Genomic DNA, 19874 nt, shown 5'->3' with positions numbered 1-19874 from the left:
ATTGTCATTCCCCACCACACATTTCCATGCATTATTTACTGTACATCAAGCTTAACTTAGCTGTCTCCTATGCATTTTCACCCGAGACAGGTCGCTAATATGCAGCTCTCTATAGGGGGTGGAAATCTAATATTTATGACTGACTTTGAGCATTCAAAGACAGAAGGAACACTAGTGTTTTTGGAGTAGTTGCTTAACCCCTTCTGATGCTAGGATTTTTTGTCTACAACACATAAAAAGTCATATGTAAAGTAAATGTAAAGCGGTCCTTGAACCATTTGTAGGGGAGGTGTGGCTTTGGGCTTTTTTTTTATATTCCTAACAGTCGGAATTTAAGCACTACTGACAGTGAAGCTTAGGAGTTTGAACACACTGAAAAAGAAGGATTTGTTTTCAGGTTGGTCTGTATCTTTCACAGAAATATGTGTCTTCAAAATAGCTAGTTTGAACTGAATAGCTTGTTGTGGACTGGAAAACACAATCCCGTTTAGAAATTGGCATTGATACCGCATACATTGAGGATTATACACATTTTTTTTAAAGTTAGGATTAAACTAACAAAGAGCCATTGCTTCCTGACACTGTATCTTGTCGCTGAAGAATTTACAGTGCACATTTTCTGTTGCTTTGTTTCTCAGGAGTTACTTGCTCTTCAAGCTTTTAAAGACAAATAAATGTGCCAGTTATATTTGAAGAGAGCCAAGTACTTTTTTTTTATACAAATAAATAACAGTCCTGTCATATAATCTGACCTTTAACTAACAATAACATTTTTATTTCAATGATTTAATAATACATTATTGACTATATACGTTTGTTCTCCACCAGTGTTTTGGCTTGCTCGGAATCAACGGTGCCGGAAAGACCACCACTTTTAAAATGCTAACAGGTGACATCTCTGTCTCCAGTGGAGAGGCCTTTCTCAACGGGTACAGGTGAGTCACTAGCCAGTAGCAGCGCATGGATTTATATAAGTATATCCATGCATGCATACATATATTTATACTGGTGTTGTACGGTATACCGGTACCAATAAAGTACCGCGGTACTAATGAATTAAAAACGATACTATACTGCCTTTGAAAATTACGGATACTTTTAATTTCATCCGCATGCTGCAGTGACGTGCAGAGCCGAGGGGCATGACGTTGAGTGTGTTAGCATGCACACATAGAACCGAGAGCGCATACAGGAACAAACAGCTTGGAGAGGAAGAATGGCAAAAGACGGCGTTTATAGTGGTTAGGAAAGAGTGTGCGTGAAGTGCGATATGAAGGTATTTGGGCTTCAAAACTATCGATCAAGATGACACATTTAACACAGAAGTGCTGCGCTGCAAGCTCTGCTTTATAACATGCCTCGCCATAGGTGGCATGATTAAAGTATTATAATCTTTGCTTCAAACTTAGCTAAAAAATTATACAAGCAGTCAGATCGACAGGCAATGAAGTAAACCAGCTCCACTGCTGTGGACATACAGATACGCAGACGAACACACAGCTGCTTAGCGTGTTGCCATTTGTTAGCACAGTCAAAAATCCAAACCACCCACATAGATAAATAAATAAATGATAAATGGGTTACTCTTGTATAGCGCTTTTCTACCTACAAAGTACTCAAAGCGCTTTGACAGTATTTCCACATTCACACATTCACACACTGATGGCGGGAGCTGCCATGCAAGGCGCTAACCAGCAGCCATCAGGAGCAAGGGGTGAAGTGTCTTGCCCAAGGACACAACGGACGTGACTAGGATGGTAGAAGGTGGGGATTGAACCCCAGTAACCAGCAACCCTCCGATTGCTGGCACGGCCACTCTACCAACTTCGCCACGCCGTCCCCATAGCATAAACTAATGCAAGTAAATGACTGAATTTTGTAACAAAGTCCTACAATTTGTGTTTTATCTTTAACAAAAGTGTGTTTTACCTGCTACATGTCTTATCTGTGTGCCATATAGTATTGTTTTTAGCATTTACTAATGATACTATTTTTCTTAAAGCACAGACCAAGAATGGCAACCATAAATCATGAAGCATGTAATATAATGTCAGTAGAGCTTTCTATTCTATTCTAACATAATCCTAGATTACGGCAGGCTACATGTACTATATAAAATTGTAAATTGTTATTTTTGAGTGCAATAAGAAAACCGCAATGTGTTTCATGCCTCTTAACTTTAATTTTAACCTTCTAGAAGTGTTGTTTGAGTGCCTTAAGAAACATATGTTTAGTATATTATAACATGAATTGTTAAACTGAAGCCCTTATGACATTTTTTATGGTACGTACCCTTTATTTTGAAAAGTATCGAAATACATGTTTCTACCGGTACCAAAATACTGGTATCGGGACGACCCTAATTTACACACACTTTGGGACAAATGATGATCCAGAACCTCATATTTTTTTGCCTGAATATAAGAAGGACAAACTACAAGTTTTGGAAGCTGAGTGATAAGCAGATCCAGCTCTAATGACACTATAAGCATCCTATAGCACTATAAGTGCTGAACAAATACAAACTGTCAAGTACAAACATAGTAAAACAATCACTTACTGTACAATTTCTGCTCTCATTGGAATGCCTACTGATGGCATGTGCATATATTCCCATTTAGATGAAGAATGAATCATAATCCTCACACAGGTAAAAAAAAAAAAAAAAAAAAAAAGTGGCAGGCTGCAGCAAACTAATGTCTTTTCGTGTCTTTCTCGCAATTTGCAGGTCTAAATTGAATGTCAAAGTTGACTAACTTCCTAGTTTACAGCCACAACCTTCTACTGTACAAGTGAGAGGCACGATTTATAATCTAGAATTAACTTTTACCAACTCGTAGGTGATGCAGCAGCTCACCACCCTACTATGTCAATATAGCATAAGCTAGTTAGCTCTCTGCGATCACGACGCTGCTAAAAGTAATTCCTTTGTGTTAGCGCTTATTATAACAATATCGCTAATACTTGGATAAAAATGTTCAGGTCATGACATGTAAATGGCGTTGGCAGTTTTTTTATGTTTTTTTAGTGGGCTTCATTGTAAGCCATCTCATACTTGCGATATATTACAAATTATAATACATTAAAAAAAAGAAAAATGAAGCCCTTACATGAGGATTGTGAATTATAGGCAATATTAGAAAAAAAGTGCAGTTCCCTTTCAAGTGTTTTTTTTTTACAAAATCATATAATGTAATGCCTTTTATTCACCCATTCAAACGCAAGCAGACACAAACTCAAATATACGTGGGAACAATTAGTTGTAAACAAATGATCACTTGTGCCCCAAAGCCTGCTCCCAATATCCGCTCCTCTTCAAGTGAAAACCATGCCATTAGGTCGAAAGTGGGAAAAAAAGAGAACTGAACCTGAAAAAGTCCACCACTGGAGTCAATAAGTTTGTTCTTTCTCTCTATCCTCTTGTTGTAGAAAGAAAAACTGATTTCCTCTCTTTTTGTTCTTAGCATACGCACAGAAATGAGCGACGTGCACCAGAACCTGGGCTACTGCCCCCAGTTTGACGCCATTGACGATCTGCTGACAGGCCAAGAGCATCTGGAATTTTATGCAAGGTTGCGAGGGGTTCCGGAAAAAGACGTCTCCATGGTAACTTTTCAATATTTTTGTTGTTGTCAACTGTCAAGAAGAGATGATTAGCCTGTTGCAGGCAGAGATAGATAGAAGCCAAACATCAGGAAAAATGGCCATGGGTAGAAAAGCAGATGCTGTACATTATTCACCACTGCTGAGGCCTCCCAGAACTCCTCCTTTCTTTCTCTCACCCTGCATCAAAAGACGGCTGGTCTGGCGGCAACCACTGGCTCAAACCCGGCGCCAGAGCTTTGATGTGCCCGCTGTGGTTTACTGTACATTCTGGCTATTGTGTTTGCAATAGAAAAAAATGTGCTGCAATGCAGTCACCGGCCTCTTTTTGTGTCCTAAAAAGGTGGCTGAGTGGGGCATCAAGAAATTAGGCCTGGTCAAATATGCCACAAAATCAGCGGGGACGTACAGCGGAGGGAACAAGCGCAAACTGTCTACTGCCATTGCTCTGATTGGTTGCCCACCAGTTGTCTTCCTGGTGAGTTCAGAAAAAAAAGTTTCTCGATGTTTGATTTAATTTTGTTTTATTAGAAAAAAATATTTTATTTTGGGATGTTTGAGATATATATATATATATATATATATATATATATACATATATGTGTGTATATATATATACATTAATGTACATACATATATGTGTATGTATTTTTATTTTTTTTTTAGATGTAATATAATTATAATAATTAATTTCGGGATACCGATGTATGCAGCTGCTCTTCCTTCAAACTAATGCCAGGCCACATGTCGTGCTGTAATGAATACACAAAATGTGTTTCTTTTACGGCGATGCCACTGAATATATTTCACAAATAAACACTGCGCAAAAAAAGACAAATTGTGTCATGTAAATTAATAGTGACATATTTTTAACACTTCAAAACTTTAAAAAAAATCATGGCCAATAGTTAATTAGAATAACATGTTCTACTTTAAACAATAAAGACAGGTCTTTTTTAAATTCACATATAAGAATCAAATTAAATTAGACTGATAACTCCACAATTTGGTTAGCTTCAGATATATTTTGGGTTTTTTGACTGTGTATAATATGCATTTTAGGGGGGGTGGAGGGGATTTGTTTTGTTTTAGCTCCACTAAAGGTTTTTGCAAAAAGGGTTGGGGACCCCTGCTCTATATGTTACGTCATTCAACTGCAAATGCTAGATATTTGATTTTTTTTTTTTTAAAGTAACCTATTAATTATTTACCCTAGTAATTAATTACATTTGTTTAAAAGTAATTCCGTTACTAATTCAATTACTTTTTGGTAAAGTAACAAGTGACTATAAATTAATTTAAAGAACACTGCTGTTGACACATGCTTTTCAATGTACTGATATATTTTAAAATAGGTTTTCTCATCCACAAAAACAAATATTCTTCTTGTTGAATAATACATTTTTAGGTGGAAGTTTAGCATTAGGTCCTTAAAAACGGTAGAGCACTCCTGTCATATAAAGTTCTTTGACTTTTTCTGTAGGTCCTTCAGACGTCAATAATAAATAGAATTGCTGAAGAGTGAGTTACAAAAGTATGTGTCCATTCGTCATTCATCTTATTTACTGGACCAGAGCAAGGCTGGCCTTCGCTTTGAGCTAGTGGGACAGTGTTGTTGCTGCAATATTGTCTGCATACATAGGCCAGGTGTCCTCAAGGCGTGCAGACAGTAACACTTGGACAGCAAACGGCCATGGTGGGATCAGCCCAGGGGACTTGTTGGAGGTCTGGAAGGAAACCCGGGCAGGAGAGCGAGTTACTAGCACCCTCGCTCTAATCACGCATGAACAGACATACCCCGAGGAAAAGTGTCCTCTTTGTCTGATTCTTTTTCTCTTTTTTTTGTTTTGTTACTGTTGTTGACAGACTTCACTCAGATACCAACACACCATTGGCATCGGCACAATGATGCATTGGATTAATCCAAAAATTGTACATTGAAAAAAACAATTTCAAAATATAATAAGACATTGTTTTTCTTTTTGAACATAGCCCTTTGAGCTTGTACTGTAAGATCTCCATTTGAGGGGGCAGACAGACAAAATATAAATAGAGGGTATAAGGGTTGTTGACATTAATTTGTTATTTCATTTTTACATTAACATTGATGTCGGCATTTTTGTTTACATATTTATTATTTTAAAAATATTAATTTGCCTTTTGATTGAATTGGACCATAGAGCAAGTCCTGCTCAGTGGAATCACTTATATAATCAAATCACATTTTTGAAAGAAAGACCTTGAGGTCGCCAGGGAAAGTCTGTTTGGTCCTCTAAATAAAATAAGATAAAGGGAAACATTAAAACACAAGACTATAGAACAAGTGTGCCCAATAAATCAAATTCATTACATTAAAGTTGAAAAAATGTTTGCAGGATGAGCCGACCACTGGGATGGACCCCAAAGCTCGGCGATTTCTGTGGGACTGCATTCTGAGTGTCATCAAGGAGGGTCGCTCTGTCATTCTCACCTCACATAGGTACTCTCACCTTTCTGCTGTGAATTCTCTTACATTCTTAATTCGTGCCAATATAAAAATATTTACATGTTCAGATGTTGTCATGATCATTTTCTTAATTCATTCAAAATTGTAGCATTTGTTATCGTCAATAAATTTTCCTTTTGGGCCTAACAGTATGGAGGAGTGTGAAGCACTGTGCACGCGCATGGCCATCATGGTCAACGGACGCTTTAAATGTCTCGGGAGCATCCAGCATCTTAAGAGCAGGTAATTCTCATTTATTTATTATACTTTTGGGACCTTTTTTTTTTAAATTATTATTATTTGTCTAGGTTGCACTAATGTGTTTACTTTTTTCTGACCGATAAATGTTGTTACAATGTTTGAAACTCGTGTTAAATGATACAAATGCGTCAAAGGATAAGGTTCAGGCGTTTAGAAGTGAGCCCTGTATATGTTGTGAATACAGTATGCTATGTAACTATGAAGTAGAGATAATGTAGAGTATAGGCCAGTATCAAAAGTTTAAATAGAGATCGGAGGACACATTGTGCTAATGACACTCAACACAGGTTTGCAATGCAAATTGAGTATATTACAAGGTAGACAAGAAAAACAAATTTGTACAAAATACAGTACAATATTTACACTGTGCACATCTAATTCAGTCCCAATGCTTGACACAATTTTTTTAGTCCATGGTCAGAATGTTGAGTGTTCTTAGGAGTTCCATGAGTCATACCAAAGACTATAAAAATGGGACCCATTACCTCCCTGCTTGGCACTCCGCATTAAGGGTTGGAATTGGGGGTTAAATCACCAAAAATTATTCCCAAGCACAGCCACCGCTGCTGCTCACTGCTGCCCTCCCAGGGGGTGGGTCAAATGCAGAGGGTAATTTCACCACACCTAGTGTGTGTGACTATCAGTGGTACTTTAACTTTAAAAGAAAGCTCCTTTCTGGCTTCAGTCTGATGGCCGAGCAGCTCACACTACAGGTGTTTAATCCAGGACTGTAACGTGTCTTTCAATGTGGTCTGTAAACCTGGCCAGTTCCCATGTTTAATACAGCAAACCTATGTGGATGTCTTGTTCACAAAAGTAGCCATGTTTGCTCTTGTTGTCGGGCTTGGAAGCACCAACCTGGAAGTAATGGCCGAGATGCCAGTTTGAAGTCTCACGACAAATGGCTCTCTTAAGTACGAAGTCTAGCAATAGTTTGTAATATGATACAAAGTTACGTTACCGGGGTTACACCTGCAAGCAGTTTTGGATCGCTCCTCGTGTTTTTTTTTCTTTAAAATCTGTTTAAAAAGTGGAGTCCTATTGATGTCAATGTGTACCAGACTTCCTTATACGGGCATGCCCATGTAATGCTCTCGGCTTGCCCCCTCCTCTCTGCTTAGGGAGTTATATTGCTGTGTGCTGCAATTACACAGACTTACTGTTGCACGTTGACCAATGGCCTAAAGAAAATGTGAAAGTGTTGCTTTCCTAAAGAGGCAAGCGTCAGGCAGAAGTGGATAGCTGCTTTTTCCTGGTCAGCAAAAGACAAATACATCCGTTTTGTCAACATGGGCCAGTACGAAGCTGGTTTAGCCGGTAAACTGCTGCTGAAAGACGATGTCTTTCCGGCGTTACTTGGCCGTGTTGAAACAGAGCAGCAAGATGTATGTCAGAATGTATCAGTGTCCAAAGTGTGTTTATTTTGTGTTAAAGAAAAACAAATCCATATTTTCAGCGCACAGGTAAACAGAAGGCGTGTCAAGAAATGTGATTTTCAGATTAATCGCGATTCGTAATCAATTAAAGCTTCTTTTTTTTTTTAAGCTATCCTGTCCAGCCACTCAGGCAAATCATAGTTGATGTAGATGCCCATATTTGCTGTACAAGTTCTCTTTAGAAAAGTAGTGTGTGATACTTCTCTTGCTGTCTTATTTGGATTTCATTTTATTAAACAAAACCAACAAATTGATAAGAGCGGTTTATATATTTTATGGATGAATGTAATTATAGAAATGGCATCCGATGAATCGATTCTGAATTGAATTAGGTGGTAACATGGATTGCAACTCAGATAAATCATGAAGTAAAAAAATAAAAGAAATTAAAAAAAAAACCTCCATCAAGCCAGTCACTGCCTGCGGATCCAAATAGGGCTTTATTTCAACAGTTGACATTTTCAAATTGGAAATTCTGATACTTTTGTAAAGTTTCATTTATGCTCACCTGATGTACCGACAAAATGAGTAGGTGGAGCTTAGCAGCACTTCACAAGTCCTCGGGAGTCTGACCAACCACAGCGGAGTGCAAAAGCGATGCACATCTACAAAGCTTTGTGTGGTTAATGTGTAGCAGAGTCCGAAAATCAAATGCAATTCGACAAACATTTGTATTATAGATCCACCTTCAAACAAATGCCTTTTATTACAGGTAGATAAATGTATTGTAAAATGTCTATAAATCAGAATTTACTTGATTTTTTCAAATTATACAACCACCATCGCCTGCCCGCGACAGAAAGCTGACTAATCAGTCTGTAAACCCTGCTACAGTGTAATTTATTGTGGCTACAAAACACATAGAAAGGTAGTCAGTTGAAGGACTTCCCAGTTCACAAGCCTGCCCGATGAGCAGGTGATTTGACTACTTCCGTTGCTGCTATACCACAACCATGTGACTCGCACCGCTATGTGGAACCATAGGATGAACACTTGGAATACTAAGACAATAGTGGCCACAAAGAACTGGCCTCTACAGCAGGGATGCCCAAAATGTAGACCAGAGACCTCATGTCATTAGCACTTTGCATACTACAGAAAGAAACAAAAAAAGAAATCAGCAAAAGGCCCAATGAGGACAAAGCCATGTTGATTCCAACCAATGACAAAACATCTTTAAATCGTTTCTGAATTAAATAGTAATATTTTAGAGCAACATGATTCAGTCATCCAAATAATTACTTGAGTGAAAAAACTACAACTAAAGTAACTTCTGATTGATGAAAAAAAAAAAAAAAAAAAAAAATCCAAGATGGCGGCGCGCACAGACGCAGCGGCTTACGGCTCTCCATTTCAGTGCTCTTTCTTCCTTCTTTTCTTCATGTTTTTTTTCCTTTTGTGCACCACCTGTACTGCAAACACCCGGTACACCCGCCAGTCACTCTTGGATATCGGTAACTCGCACCAGATATCTGTTTCGAGCGACTTTCACCACGAGCACAACATCCCAGATGACATAGCGAGAGCACAGGGCTCTCCGTGGTTTGTTGTCGGGTCTGGGAGACGGCGCAGACGGAGGAGGGAGAGGAAGCAGAAGCGTGGCCGCAGGTCCGGCGTCTTGCTCAGGCTTAGGAAACAACCCCACAAGCCACCTCTACCGAGCCTGTTCCTCTCTAATGCCAGATCCCTTGTACAGAAGATGGACGACCTGGAGTTACAACTTGCTGGAAACCGCTATGTTCGGGACTGTTGTGCTATGATTATCACCGAAACCTGGCTTCACCCGGAAATACCCGATGCTAGCATGCAGCTAGCCGGACGCACTCTGCTCCGCCGGGACAGAACTAAGGACTCCGGTAAGAGCAGAGGAGGGGGGCTCTGTATCTATGTGCATGAGAACTGGTGCAACAACGGGACAATCACTAAACAGCACTGTTGCCCGGACGTGGAGTACATGTCTGTTAGATGTCGGCCTTTTTTTCTCCCGAGAGAGCTGTCTGTTGTTATCATCACGGCTCTGTATATTACACCGGACGCCAAAGTAAACACAGCGCTCTCTCTTCTGCTGAACACCGTCAACAAACAGCAGCGGGCCCACCCCGACGGTGTTCATATCATAGCAGGGGATTTTAATAAGGCCAATCTGAAGACTGTACTCCCTAAGTTCTACCAGCACGTGAAGTGTTCTACAAGGGGCAAGAACACCCTGGACCACGTGTATACCAACATAAAGCACGCGTACAGAGCTACACCCCTCCCCCAGCTTGGACAGTCAGACCATCTTTCCCTCCTGCTCTCTCCTACCTACACCCCCATCAGACGCCAGGCCAGGCCTATCACAAAGACTGTTATGACCTGGCCTGACGATGCACTCCCCAAACTTCAGGACTGCTTCCAACACACAGACTGGGACCTCTTCCAACAACAGGAGCTGGAGACAGCCACAGGAACGGTGCTGGACTACATAAAGTTCTGCATCGGGAATGTGACTGTGGAAAAAACCATCCGGGTTTACCCCAACAAGAAACCCTGGATGACCAGCCAGGTCCGCACACTCCTCAGGGCCCGCGACGCAGCCTTCAGGTCAGGGGACAGGGCACTGTACAGTGTTGCTAGAGCCGACCTGAAGAGAGGGATTAAAAAAGCAAAGGCGGACCACAGGAGGTGCATAGAGTCCCATCTGTCCAGCAAAAACTCACGGGAGGTGTGGCGGGGCATTCATGACATCACGAACTTCAGAGGCTGCAATATGACAACTGCGGATCAGAGTGCGACACTGGCAGAGGAGCTTAACTGTTTCTTTGCCCGTTTCGAAACCCCCCAGCGACACTCATCTGCTCCAGCCCTGCCCCCGCCCCCACCGGGCTCCGGCGCCACTCCACTCACTGTACAGGAGCACAGTGTCAGACGAGTGCTCCTGGCTGTGAACCCCAGGAAGGCTACCGGACCAGACGGAGTACCTGGAAAGGTGCTCAGGACGTGCGCCCACCAGCTCGCTCCCCCCCTCACCAGGATCTTCAACCTCTCCCTGGCTCAGGCAGTCATCCCATCCTGCCTGAAGTCATCTACAATAATCCCGGTGCCGAAGAAGTCTCCCATCACCAGCCTGAATGATTACCGACCAGTGGCCCTCACTCCGGTAATCATGAAGTGCTTCGAGCGACTTGTTCTCCAGCACATCAAGGACCATATCCCTCCAGACTTCGACCCCCACCAGTTCGCATACCGGGCGAACAGGTCCACAGAGGACGCCATCGCTGTTGCTCTCCACTCTGCTCTGAACCACCTGGAGCAGCAGCAGAGCTACGTCCGGATGCTCTCTGTGGACTATAGCTCTGCCTTCAATACAATAATCCCGGACAGACTCTGCAATAAACTGGACACTCTTGGCCTCCCCCCTCTCACAAACGCCTGGATAAGGGACTTCCTAACGGACCGACCCCAGAATGTGAGACTTGGCCCGCACCTCTCATCCTCCCGCACGCTGAGCATCGGCTCCCCACAGGGCTGTGTGCTGAGCCCCCTCCTCTACTGCCTTTACACCCATGACTGCAGTCCGGCCCACAGTGACAACCTTACCGTCAAGTTCGCCGACGATACCACAGTGGTCGGGCTCATCTCCAGGGGTGACGAGGCTGCCTACAGAGAGGAGGTCCTGAAGCTGACGGCCTGGTCTTCGGAGAACAACCTCGCTCTCAACACCAGCAAGACCAGAGAGATCATCGTCGACTTCAGGAGGAGCAGCACCGACCCTGCCCCCCTCTACATCAACGGCGAGCGTGTAGAGAGGGTCCACACCTTCAGGTACCTTGGAGTCCACATCTCTAATGACTTCTCCTGGACAGTCAACACCACATCAATCATCAAGAAGGCTCAGCAGCGGCTACACTTCCTTAGAGTCCTCGGGAAGTACAACCTGAAGCCTGACCTGCTGCTGACCTTCTACCGCTCGTCCATCGAGAGCCTGCTGACCTACTGTATTACGGTATGGTACGGCAGCTGCACTGCAGCAGACAGGGAGAGGCTGCAAAGAGTGGTCAAGACGGCTCAGAAGATCATCGGCCGCCCTCTCCCCTCTCTGACGGACATCTACACCTCCCGCTGCCTCAACAGAGCCAGTGCCATCATCAAGGACAGCACCCACCCTGGCTCTGACCTGTTCCACCTGCTGCCCTCTGGGAAGCGCTACAGGTGCATTAAAACCAAAACAAACAGGCTAAAGAACAGCTTCTTCCCCAGGGCCATAACCATCCTGAACGGACTGCCCCATTGTCCCTCATAACTGCCTTCTCTTCGGTGCAATAACCCATTCCACCAACCACCCTGTTTTTGTTTTTGTTTTTTTTCATGTATATATTCATTTCACACCATATTCATTGCACTTCTACATTTTTTATATTTTTATATATTTGCACATTGTTTTTCTAGCATGCACACATCGCACTGTATGGAATGGCCTCAATCTCGTTACCTTGCGTAATGACAATAAAGCTGATTCTGATTCTGATTCTGATTCTATATAGTAGCTATATATGTTTAATGGTATACGTGCACTAAGACTAGTTAATGTGAGACACTTACAGCATGTATTGTACCACAAAAGATACACAATTTATAGTCAATTACAGTGTTATAACAGGGCTAATGTTAGCATGTGTACATCTAAAACTAAATTATCTACATGGTTTTTTTTATTGGAAGTGAAATTCTTGATAGGCTGAAAACAATGAGTGTTTGATATCGCTGTTCTTTTTCCTGGCTTGTAAGGTAACATTCAGTATGACTGAGCGCAGCCATGAGACTGCCAGGCTTTGATTTATTGGATAACAGTGTGATAATTCGCTGCAAAAAGTCTTTCTGAAAAGACAAAATAGTCATTGCAAGCAGTAATTACTAGAACAAATATGATATGAATAAATTAGCTATCAGAGTAAGTGTTTGTAACGCAAGGCCAAATTCTTTACATTTACCAGCAATGAAAAGGCAAAGTTCCTGTTACGTTTTGATTGCATGGTTGCGATAGTTGTGTGCTCTCTAATGCAGACGGACAAGCAGGAGCAGCGTGCAGGTAGGAATCTGTTTCAGTTCTTGCAGGCAGAGCAAAAATACAAAAAGTCAGACGCTAATAAAGCGAAAAACCTAAATAGTCGCCATGGCTTGATGGAAACTTTTATTAGTAGATTGCACAGTACAGTGTATATTACGTACAATTGACCACTAAATGGTAACACCCGAATAAGTTTTTCAACTTGTTTAAGTCAGGGTCCACGTTAATCAATTCGTGGTAAACAGCGAGAAAGTCTATAACAAGGAAAAACAAGACTCGCGTAGAGCAAGCATTGACCCAGCTACTTGTGCTGGGTGACTGGAAAATATAAAGTGGAGTGATTAACCAAAACAGCTGGTGGGAACACTAAGTACTAAACAAGGGAAGGTGTGGAGAATTAGTGTCCATGGAAACCAAAAGTAAACGAAAGTAAAGGATAGAGCACGGAAACAGACAAAAACGTAGGAAAAAAGCTACCAACCATAAATCAAGTTATGACCCGGCAACAGATCATGACAGGTTCACTGTTAAGATACCAAATATTGTTTAAAATAATTTAATTTAAGCTAAAAAAAAATAAAAACAATGATAAAATGTGCAATAAAAGATTAAAAAGATACGTCGACTAGATGTGTTCCAGCTGCCTTCCTTTGCTGGTGGGGAAGAAGATTCCACAAGGTGGCCGTGCCCTTTGACCTCTTTTAGCTAGGCCACAGCCCTGCCACTCCTGCTGTGAGGAGAGCAGGAGGGTGCACTCACTGAGCAGTAGGCGACAGCATGTCATAAAAAACACACCCTGCAGGCACAGAATTATTTCATTTTCCTTTACTTAGCGTATTGTGAACATTGAGTCAATAACACCCGCCGGTAGTGATGGGTCCGGCAACACCGATGCATGCATGCATGCATGCATGCGTCGAACTCATAGAGCAAAACCCTGTGTCGGTGCGCGTACCGCTTTTAGAAAGTCACGTAACCGATCATCAGCTGTTTCGGTCACGTGACCGATACGCGAACTGTGTCGAACTGACGCCTGCGCGCCAAACTGTGTTTATAAGGAAGCGGATCTGTCAACAAGATGCTGCTGCCAACAGAATCGCCGCACTTATGTCGTTGGTCATTTGTAATTTATCGTCGTCGGAGATCATGGAGCAGCCTCAGGCAAAAAGAAAGATTTCCGCCGTGTGGGAATATTTTGATCATATATCGGAAAAAAAGGTATTTGTGTTCATTTCCTTGTCGTTTCATCCTGTTCTCTCAAAGTTTCCACTTGATCTATTAGAATTCAAAATCTCTTCAAAATGATTCTTAGTTTACTATTCATATTTTCTGCAGGTTAAATGTCGCATTTGTACGACAGAATTGTCGTACATTAACAAATCCACCTCCTCAATACTGAGGCATTATAGGGCCAGGCATGAAAAGGAAGTTCCAGAGACACCCAGGATTATAACTAAGAAGAGAAATCGTCTAAAATTGAATACGTTGGAAAAACTGTTTTTTTCTTAATAAAAATGTGTAAAAAATAATAATTAAAAAAATTCCCAGTCCACAAGCATCCTCATTCACAACACGTTCTCTTAGATTTCCATGTTTTGATACATGTTCACATTATTTATTGACTGTATCTAAAAAAGATTAAAATATATTTTTATTTAAATGAAGATATGAAATAATCCTAAATGAAATACAATGACTTGGTTTACATTATTGTATATACTAGGTCATAAAATCAGTGTCAGTTGAGTCGGTCCATAGGTTGCCGGTAGGGATTTTTAATGTCCACCAGATGTCAGTATTTAGTGACACAGTATCAATACAGTTTTGCAATGTGTCGAAACGCTTCATGGCGCCTCGACAACCCATCACTACCCGTCGGCATGTGCGTCGTCACGCCAGCGCGTCGCTCCGCATCAGACCGTCGTCCCCTTGTCCAGTCCTCCTCTCATGCGGCGTGTCGCAGCTCCTCCGTCATTACACCTTTTCTGCCTTCTAATCTCTGTGCTAGTGTGCGTGCTGCTCCTGCTGGCATTTAAACAGCAACTCCCAATGCCCTTCTCCAATCACGTCGCTTGATTGTTAAATGTCCCAGCTGTCTCCAATCAGTCCACTTAACAGTTAAGGGTGTATGACAGCGTTCCTGCTAAAACATGCTCTTTAAAACAAGCTAAAAATGTACAAACACCACACTGTAGTTAAAATTGCTCAAAACAATAAAAGCACACAATGATATAAACATCACACAATATAAAAGATTAGGTAAAATATAAAACCACACTTAAAACATCCCCTCTTGGTGAACTGAGTGTGACATGTCTTCTTAACAAAAATACTAGTAAAAAGTATGTTTCATTCAAAACTACTCTGACGAGTACTGTAAAAATATTTAAAAAAGTAAATGTACTACCCACCTCTAAGTGTGTGCACAAGCAAGCATTTAAGCAGAGTGCAAGTATTTGGAAGGATGGAGGAGAGGACAGGATTGGGTGCCATCATTCCTTGTTCACCACTCTATTTTATGATGCTGTATTTCATCATATTTATACCATCCATTTGCCATCTAAATGTCATTATTTCAAGCCATCTTCCGCAGCGACAAGTCATTAAATTCGCCCTGGAGTTTCTGTAATGGGCCTCATTCAAAATGAAGAAATACCCCTCAGGCGACCAAAAAGGTAAAGACTAACTAATTATTTTGGGTTTGTATTTATTTGTAGAAAAAATGTTGCACGATTAATAATTATTTAAAATGTGATTTACATAATTGAAATATTATACGGATATACAACAATTTACACATTTTATATACAAACTATTTATTAAAAAAAAAAAAAAAACTTTTGCAAGAAATAAATTCCTCTCTAATCAGGTCTACTTACAATAAACTATATTAGAAAATAGTTTGTATCATAATCTACAACTACATACAGTATGTATCTGTTATCATATCTGTAAAATACAATTTAAAAAATGTATAAACTTCCAAAAACACTCAACTTAAACTTAGTAATGACTAATGATAATAAAATAATACTAATATATATATATATATATATATATATATATATATATATATATATATATATATATATATATATGTATGTATATATATATATATGTATATATATATATACTAGTATTTATTATTATTATGTGTATTATTATTATAAATACAGTACGCCTCTCCAACTGCCATTATTGGATGCTCCTTTCTTACATGAAGCAATTTGTTTAGCAGACATTTAGCTTGCATCATCATGTCCATTTTGGATTTAAGAGATAACAGCACTTACGCCTTTTTTTTTTAACTAGCAACTGTAAATATTGTTACTTAATGCATTTTGTTGGTGCTCCATCTCTATAAGCAATGTTGTTACTGAACTGACATTTTAATTCCTTTATTTAGTTTTTAAACTGCAGTTTTTCAATACCATTGATGTTGTATTGTTCAATAGTGTCGAGATGATTGATAGCTTCTCAATGGAAAACAAAAGGTTGGCTAGAAATGCTCTCCATGCTGCTAATTCCTCATTAATTGTCTACCTATCTCCTCAGAGCGCACTGTAATTAATGTTTCACGAGGTGCGGCGGTATGCTAATGAGCCGAAAGGCAATTAACGTCTGTCGACTCTTCTTAAGTTAGCCATCACTAACGCTAAGCTACATGATTGCGCTAACATGTCACCTCCCCCTTCCCTGTGGGGTTGAATTGTTTTTACGTGAAGTTTCATTAATCAGGTCCACTTACTGTCCGATATTTTGGGTTTTAGTGGCAAATATATGTTGCTAAAGTTGTGCATAATCTCTGATTTTGAATCTTTCTAGGGATGAACTCTTTGTCTTGTAGCTTGTTGGCCAACATTTTTCGCAAGACACATCGGAAGTAATGTTAAGTTAGTTTGGCAAATATGTCTCTTAAAAGGGTCATTGTAGCTGTTGCTGAGAGTTTGCATGCTTTAAATATGTGTCATAAATAAATAAATAAGTTAATGATGCAGAGTTATAAAATATTGTTGGCGTGTTGGCGTTTCGGCGTGGATGGTGTATACAGCAAGAAGGAGTCGTCAATAAACGCCCGTTTTACAAAAAATAACTTTTCCTATGACATTTATGATATTTTTCTACATTTAAAACATATTTGTGTTCTACAAATAATGGTGGCTATTTGGTCAAAATGTCGCATGGATTTTTTTACAATTCATCGTCAAGCCGCTTTTTGATTCTCTCTTCAGAATAGCAACCGGCTCCCATGGTTTCGATTCCTGGGAATCATCTGACAGTCTTAGTAACGTTTTTTTATCGATACCTGTGTGCAAGCATGACGTCACGTCAGCAAGACTCATGTTAGAATTATTCACGACAAAGGAAGACAACAGGGTAATTTGCAATCAAAATTGTATCAATTTGGGAAAATACTAGCAGAAACATTAGCAAACACAGCATGTTATAACGTTGAATGAATGTACCCGTTTTGGATCCCCTTCGAGGCGAAAGTGAATCACCCCTAGAAGCAGCAGCTAAGTCAGCACGTCGTCTAATGTAATGCAAGTAACTAACAAACTAACACTGCCCATCATGTTAACACATGCTATTATTAACTGTAAACTTGAAATTGATGTTTCTCATGCATCACATGACGAGACGGCGTCTGACCAGCAGCAAAAAAAAGACGATTTTGGAATGAATCGCTATTCAAAAAGTTGTTTTATATATATATATATATATATTTTTTTTTTAATCTGTTCTATCCAGTCACTCAGGCAAATCATATTGTTGATGTAGATGTCCATATTTCCTTTACAGGTTTACTTGGAAAAGAGAAGTGTAGGATAATTCTCTTGTTGCCTTATTTATATTTGACTTTATTACATTTTATTGAACAAACCCAGTTTTCTTTTAAGCAATATAGAAATGTATCACAGCTGTTTATCTATTTTATGGAGGAATTTAGTTAATCATACAACTGGCACCCAATGTTATTAAAAAGTATAGATTTTGAATCGACAATTGTTTTGAATTGATTCTGAATCGAATCATTACCCCCCAAAATCGAATCGGATCGAATGGTGCCCAAAGATTCACATCCCTGGTAATTGGCCAGATATATGGCTCGGTTGGTAGAACCCAGTTCGATCCCCGGAACAGAAATGGTAGGATGATGAAGAGATTTTGTCAAAAAATATTAAACATTTTGTAAATCTCTTCTGTTCTGTACATCATTGTCCTAGTTACATTATGTTGTCATCTTCCTATTTATGCCAATTGCTCAAGGTGACAGAAAAACATGATCAGGCATGTGATTTTTCCTTTTATAGTTGGAAATCCGTCTTTTTTTTCTCTGTAAAAATATAAAAAAATATTTTCTGTTTTTCTTCGTTTTTTCCGACCTACAATGTGTGTTAAAATCTTCATCCATCTCTCTGCCATACCTGCTAACAACTGCGGTTTTCCCGTAATGAGTACGGATTTTGATAATCCAGTGGTAAAAACTAGGGTTTTTTAATTTTAGATTAACTTAAAAATTTAAGTTACGTAGCGAAGCAATGGACAAAATATACGGGAATTATCAATGATGACTGGTTGGTTTACGTATAAGAAAGTCCATGATTGGTTGGTTGGTTGGTTTAATATGATGAGTCACGATTGGCAAAACATTACGGACAGGCCAATCAGAGGCAATATAGGGCGGGTCATCGAACCAGGAAAGGAAATCACAACAGACATCCCAAATGACGACGACAGAATTGGAGAAGAGAAGAGAGAATATTCAAGCGGGCGATTTATATATTAAACAACTAGTGGAAGATGGCAGAGGGATTCTCTTCCTGAGATTTTTCTTACCCCCTTTGTACCCCCGCCAGACCCCCGGCTTATTTTCAGTCTTTTTCATTAAGTTCAAATCACATGCCTGATTATACAATCTGCCCTATCATATATGATTCTACCATGTTGGCAAAATACAAACACACAATATATATACATATGTACAACATAAAACATATTTTAATATACTTTGTTAATTTACCAAGCAAAAGCATTTTGTCAAACATTTATTGTGATTCATTGTCATTTCCAAGAGGCATAATAGACGCAACATTTCAATACATTACACAGTAGGTTAAGATACAGCTGTTTGTGTGTGCCGAAGCATGTATTGAAGCTTCGAGAAATTCTCCAACCAACTAGCTCAAGTGGTTCAATGCATCATTAGACTTCATCTGATGATCACTACCTGTGTCTGTCCACGGTCGAATCGCGACGAGGGAGCAAGCTGCTCGTCAAACTAAGCTGACGTCATCGCACACATTTTATAGTCATTTCAGTGACGTCACCGTCACTCAGAACTATTTTTTGTACAAACCCCGTTTCCATATGTTTGTATATGCCTATGCGATGGTGTGCGCAGTATCTTTTTATTACTCATATTTTAGTTTTTTATTGTGTATTACTTTTGTTGCTGTGTGTAAAAATGACGCGGCTAAAGTGTCAGCTAGTTGCAGCTGCTCAGTGCTGTTTTATATCCTTTGTGGGTTTTTACCTCATTGTTTGTGGACCACATAATTTCCCTATTGTGGGATGGATAAAGTACATCTATCTTATCTCAAACAAATCTGAAACATTGCTAGTAGAGATGAGAACCAAATACTGTACTTTGATAGGTACTGACCGAATTCTGTCGGCACTGCCAGGTCTCGATTCACATAAAATCAAACGGTATCATATTTTGATCCATTCTTTGCACATGACCTGATATTCAGCTGCACTGGCTCAAACAGACACATTTGTAGTGGGCTGCCACCAGGTAATGTTGCAATTTTAAATGCCAACAAAGCAAGCATTTCTGATGGCTCCACTTTACAAAATGTGCTAGCTCAATGCTAACTTACATTGGTTTTGCCATTTACATGCTGCTGATTAGCATTATCAATTTTACATGAGGATCTCAGCACCTTTACATTTGTTAATGATAACTACAACTAAGATAAATAAGTAATAAGTACATTACTTACAGTATAAACACTTTGTAAGGCTCGACAAAAAA

The 19874-nt window shown here is 40.0% G+C and overlaps 1 protein-coding gene across 1 annotated transcript in view; it reads left to right on the top strand.

Annotated features, from left to right (window-relative positions):
* The window catches only part of LOC133605614 (phospholipid-transporting ATPase ABCA1-like), a 212824-nt gene that overhangs the window by 187879 nt on the left and 5071 nt on the right, over positions 1–19874 (top strand). Inside the window, exons 44-48 of the mRNA XM_061958842.2 lie at positions 829–935; positions 3465–3606; positions 3947–4081; positions 5979–6082; positions 6239–6331. Of these exons, the coding sequence (XP_061814826.2) occupies positions 829–935; positions 3465–3606; positions 3947–4081; positions 5979–6082; positions 6239–6331 (581 nt within the window). The remainder of the gene's footprint in view (positions 1–828; positions 936–3464; positions 3607–3946; positions 4082–5978; positions 6083–6238; positions 6332–19874) is intronic.

Source organism: Nerophis lumbriciformis, linkage group LG05 (genome assembly GCF_033978685.3).
Source record: "Nerophis lumbriciformis linkage group LG05, RoL_Nlum_v2.1, whole genome shotgun sequence".
Lineage (NCBI taxonomy): Eukaryota > Metazoa > Chordata > Actinopteri > Syngnathiformes > Syngnathidae > Nerophis > Nerophis lumbriciformis.
Note: the sequence above shows the minus strand (reverse complement) of the source record. Positions and strands in the feature narration are given on the sequence as shown.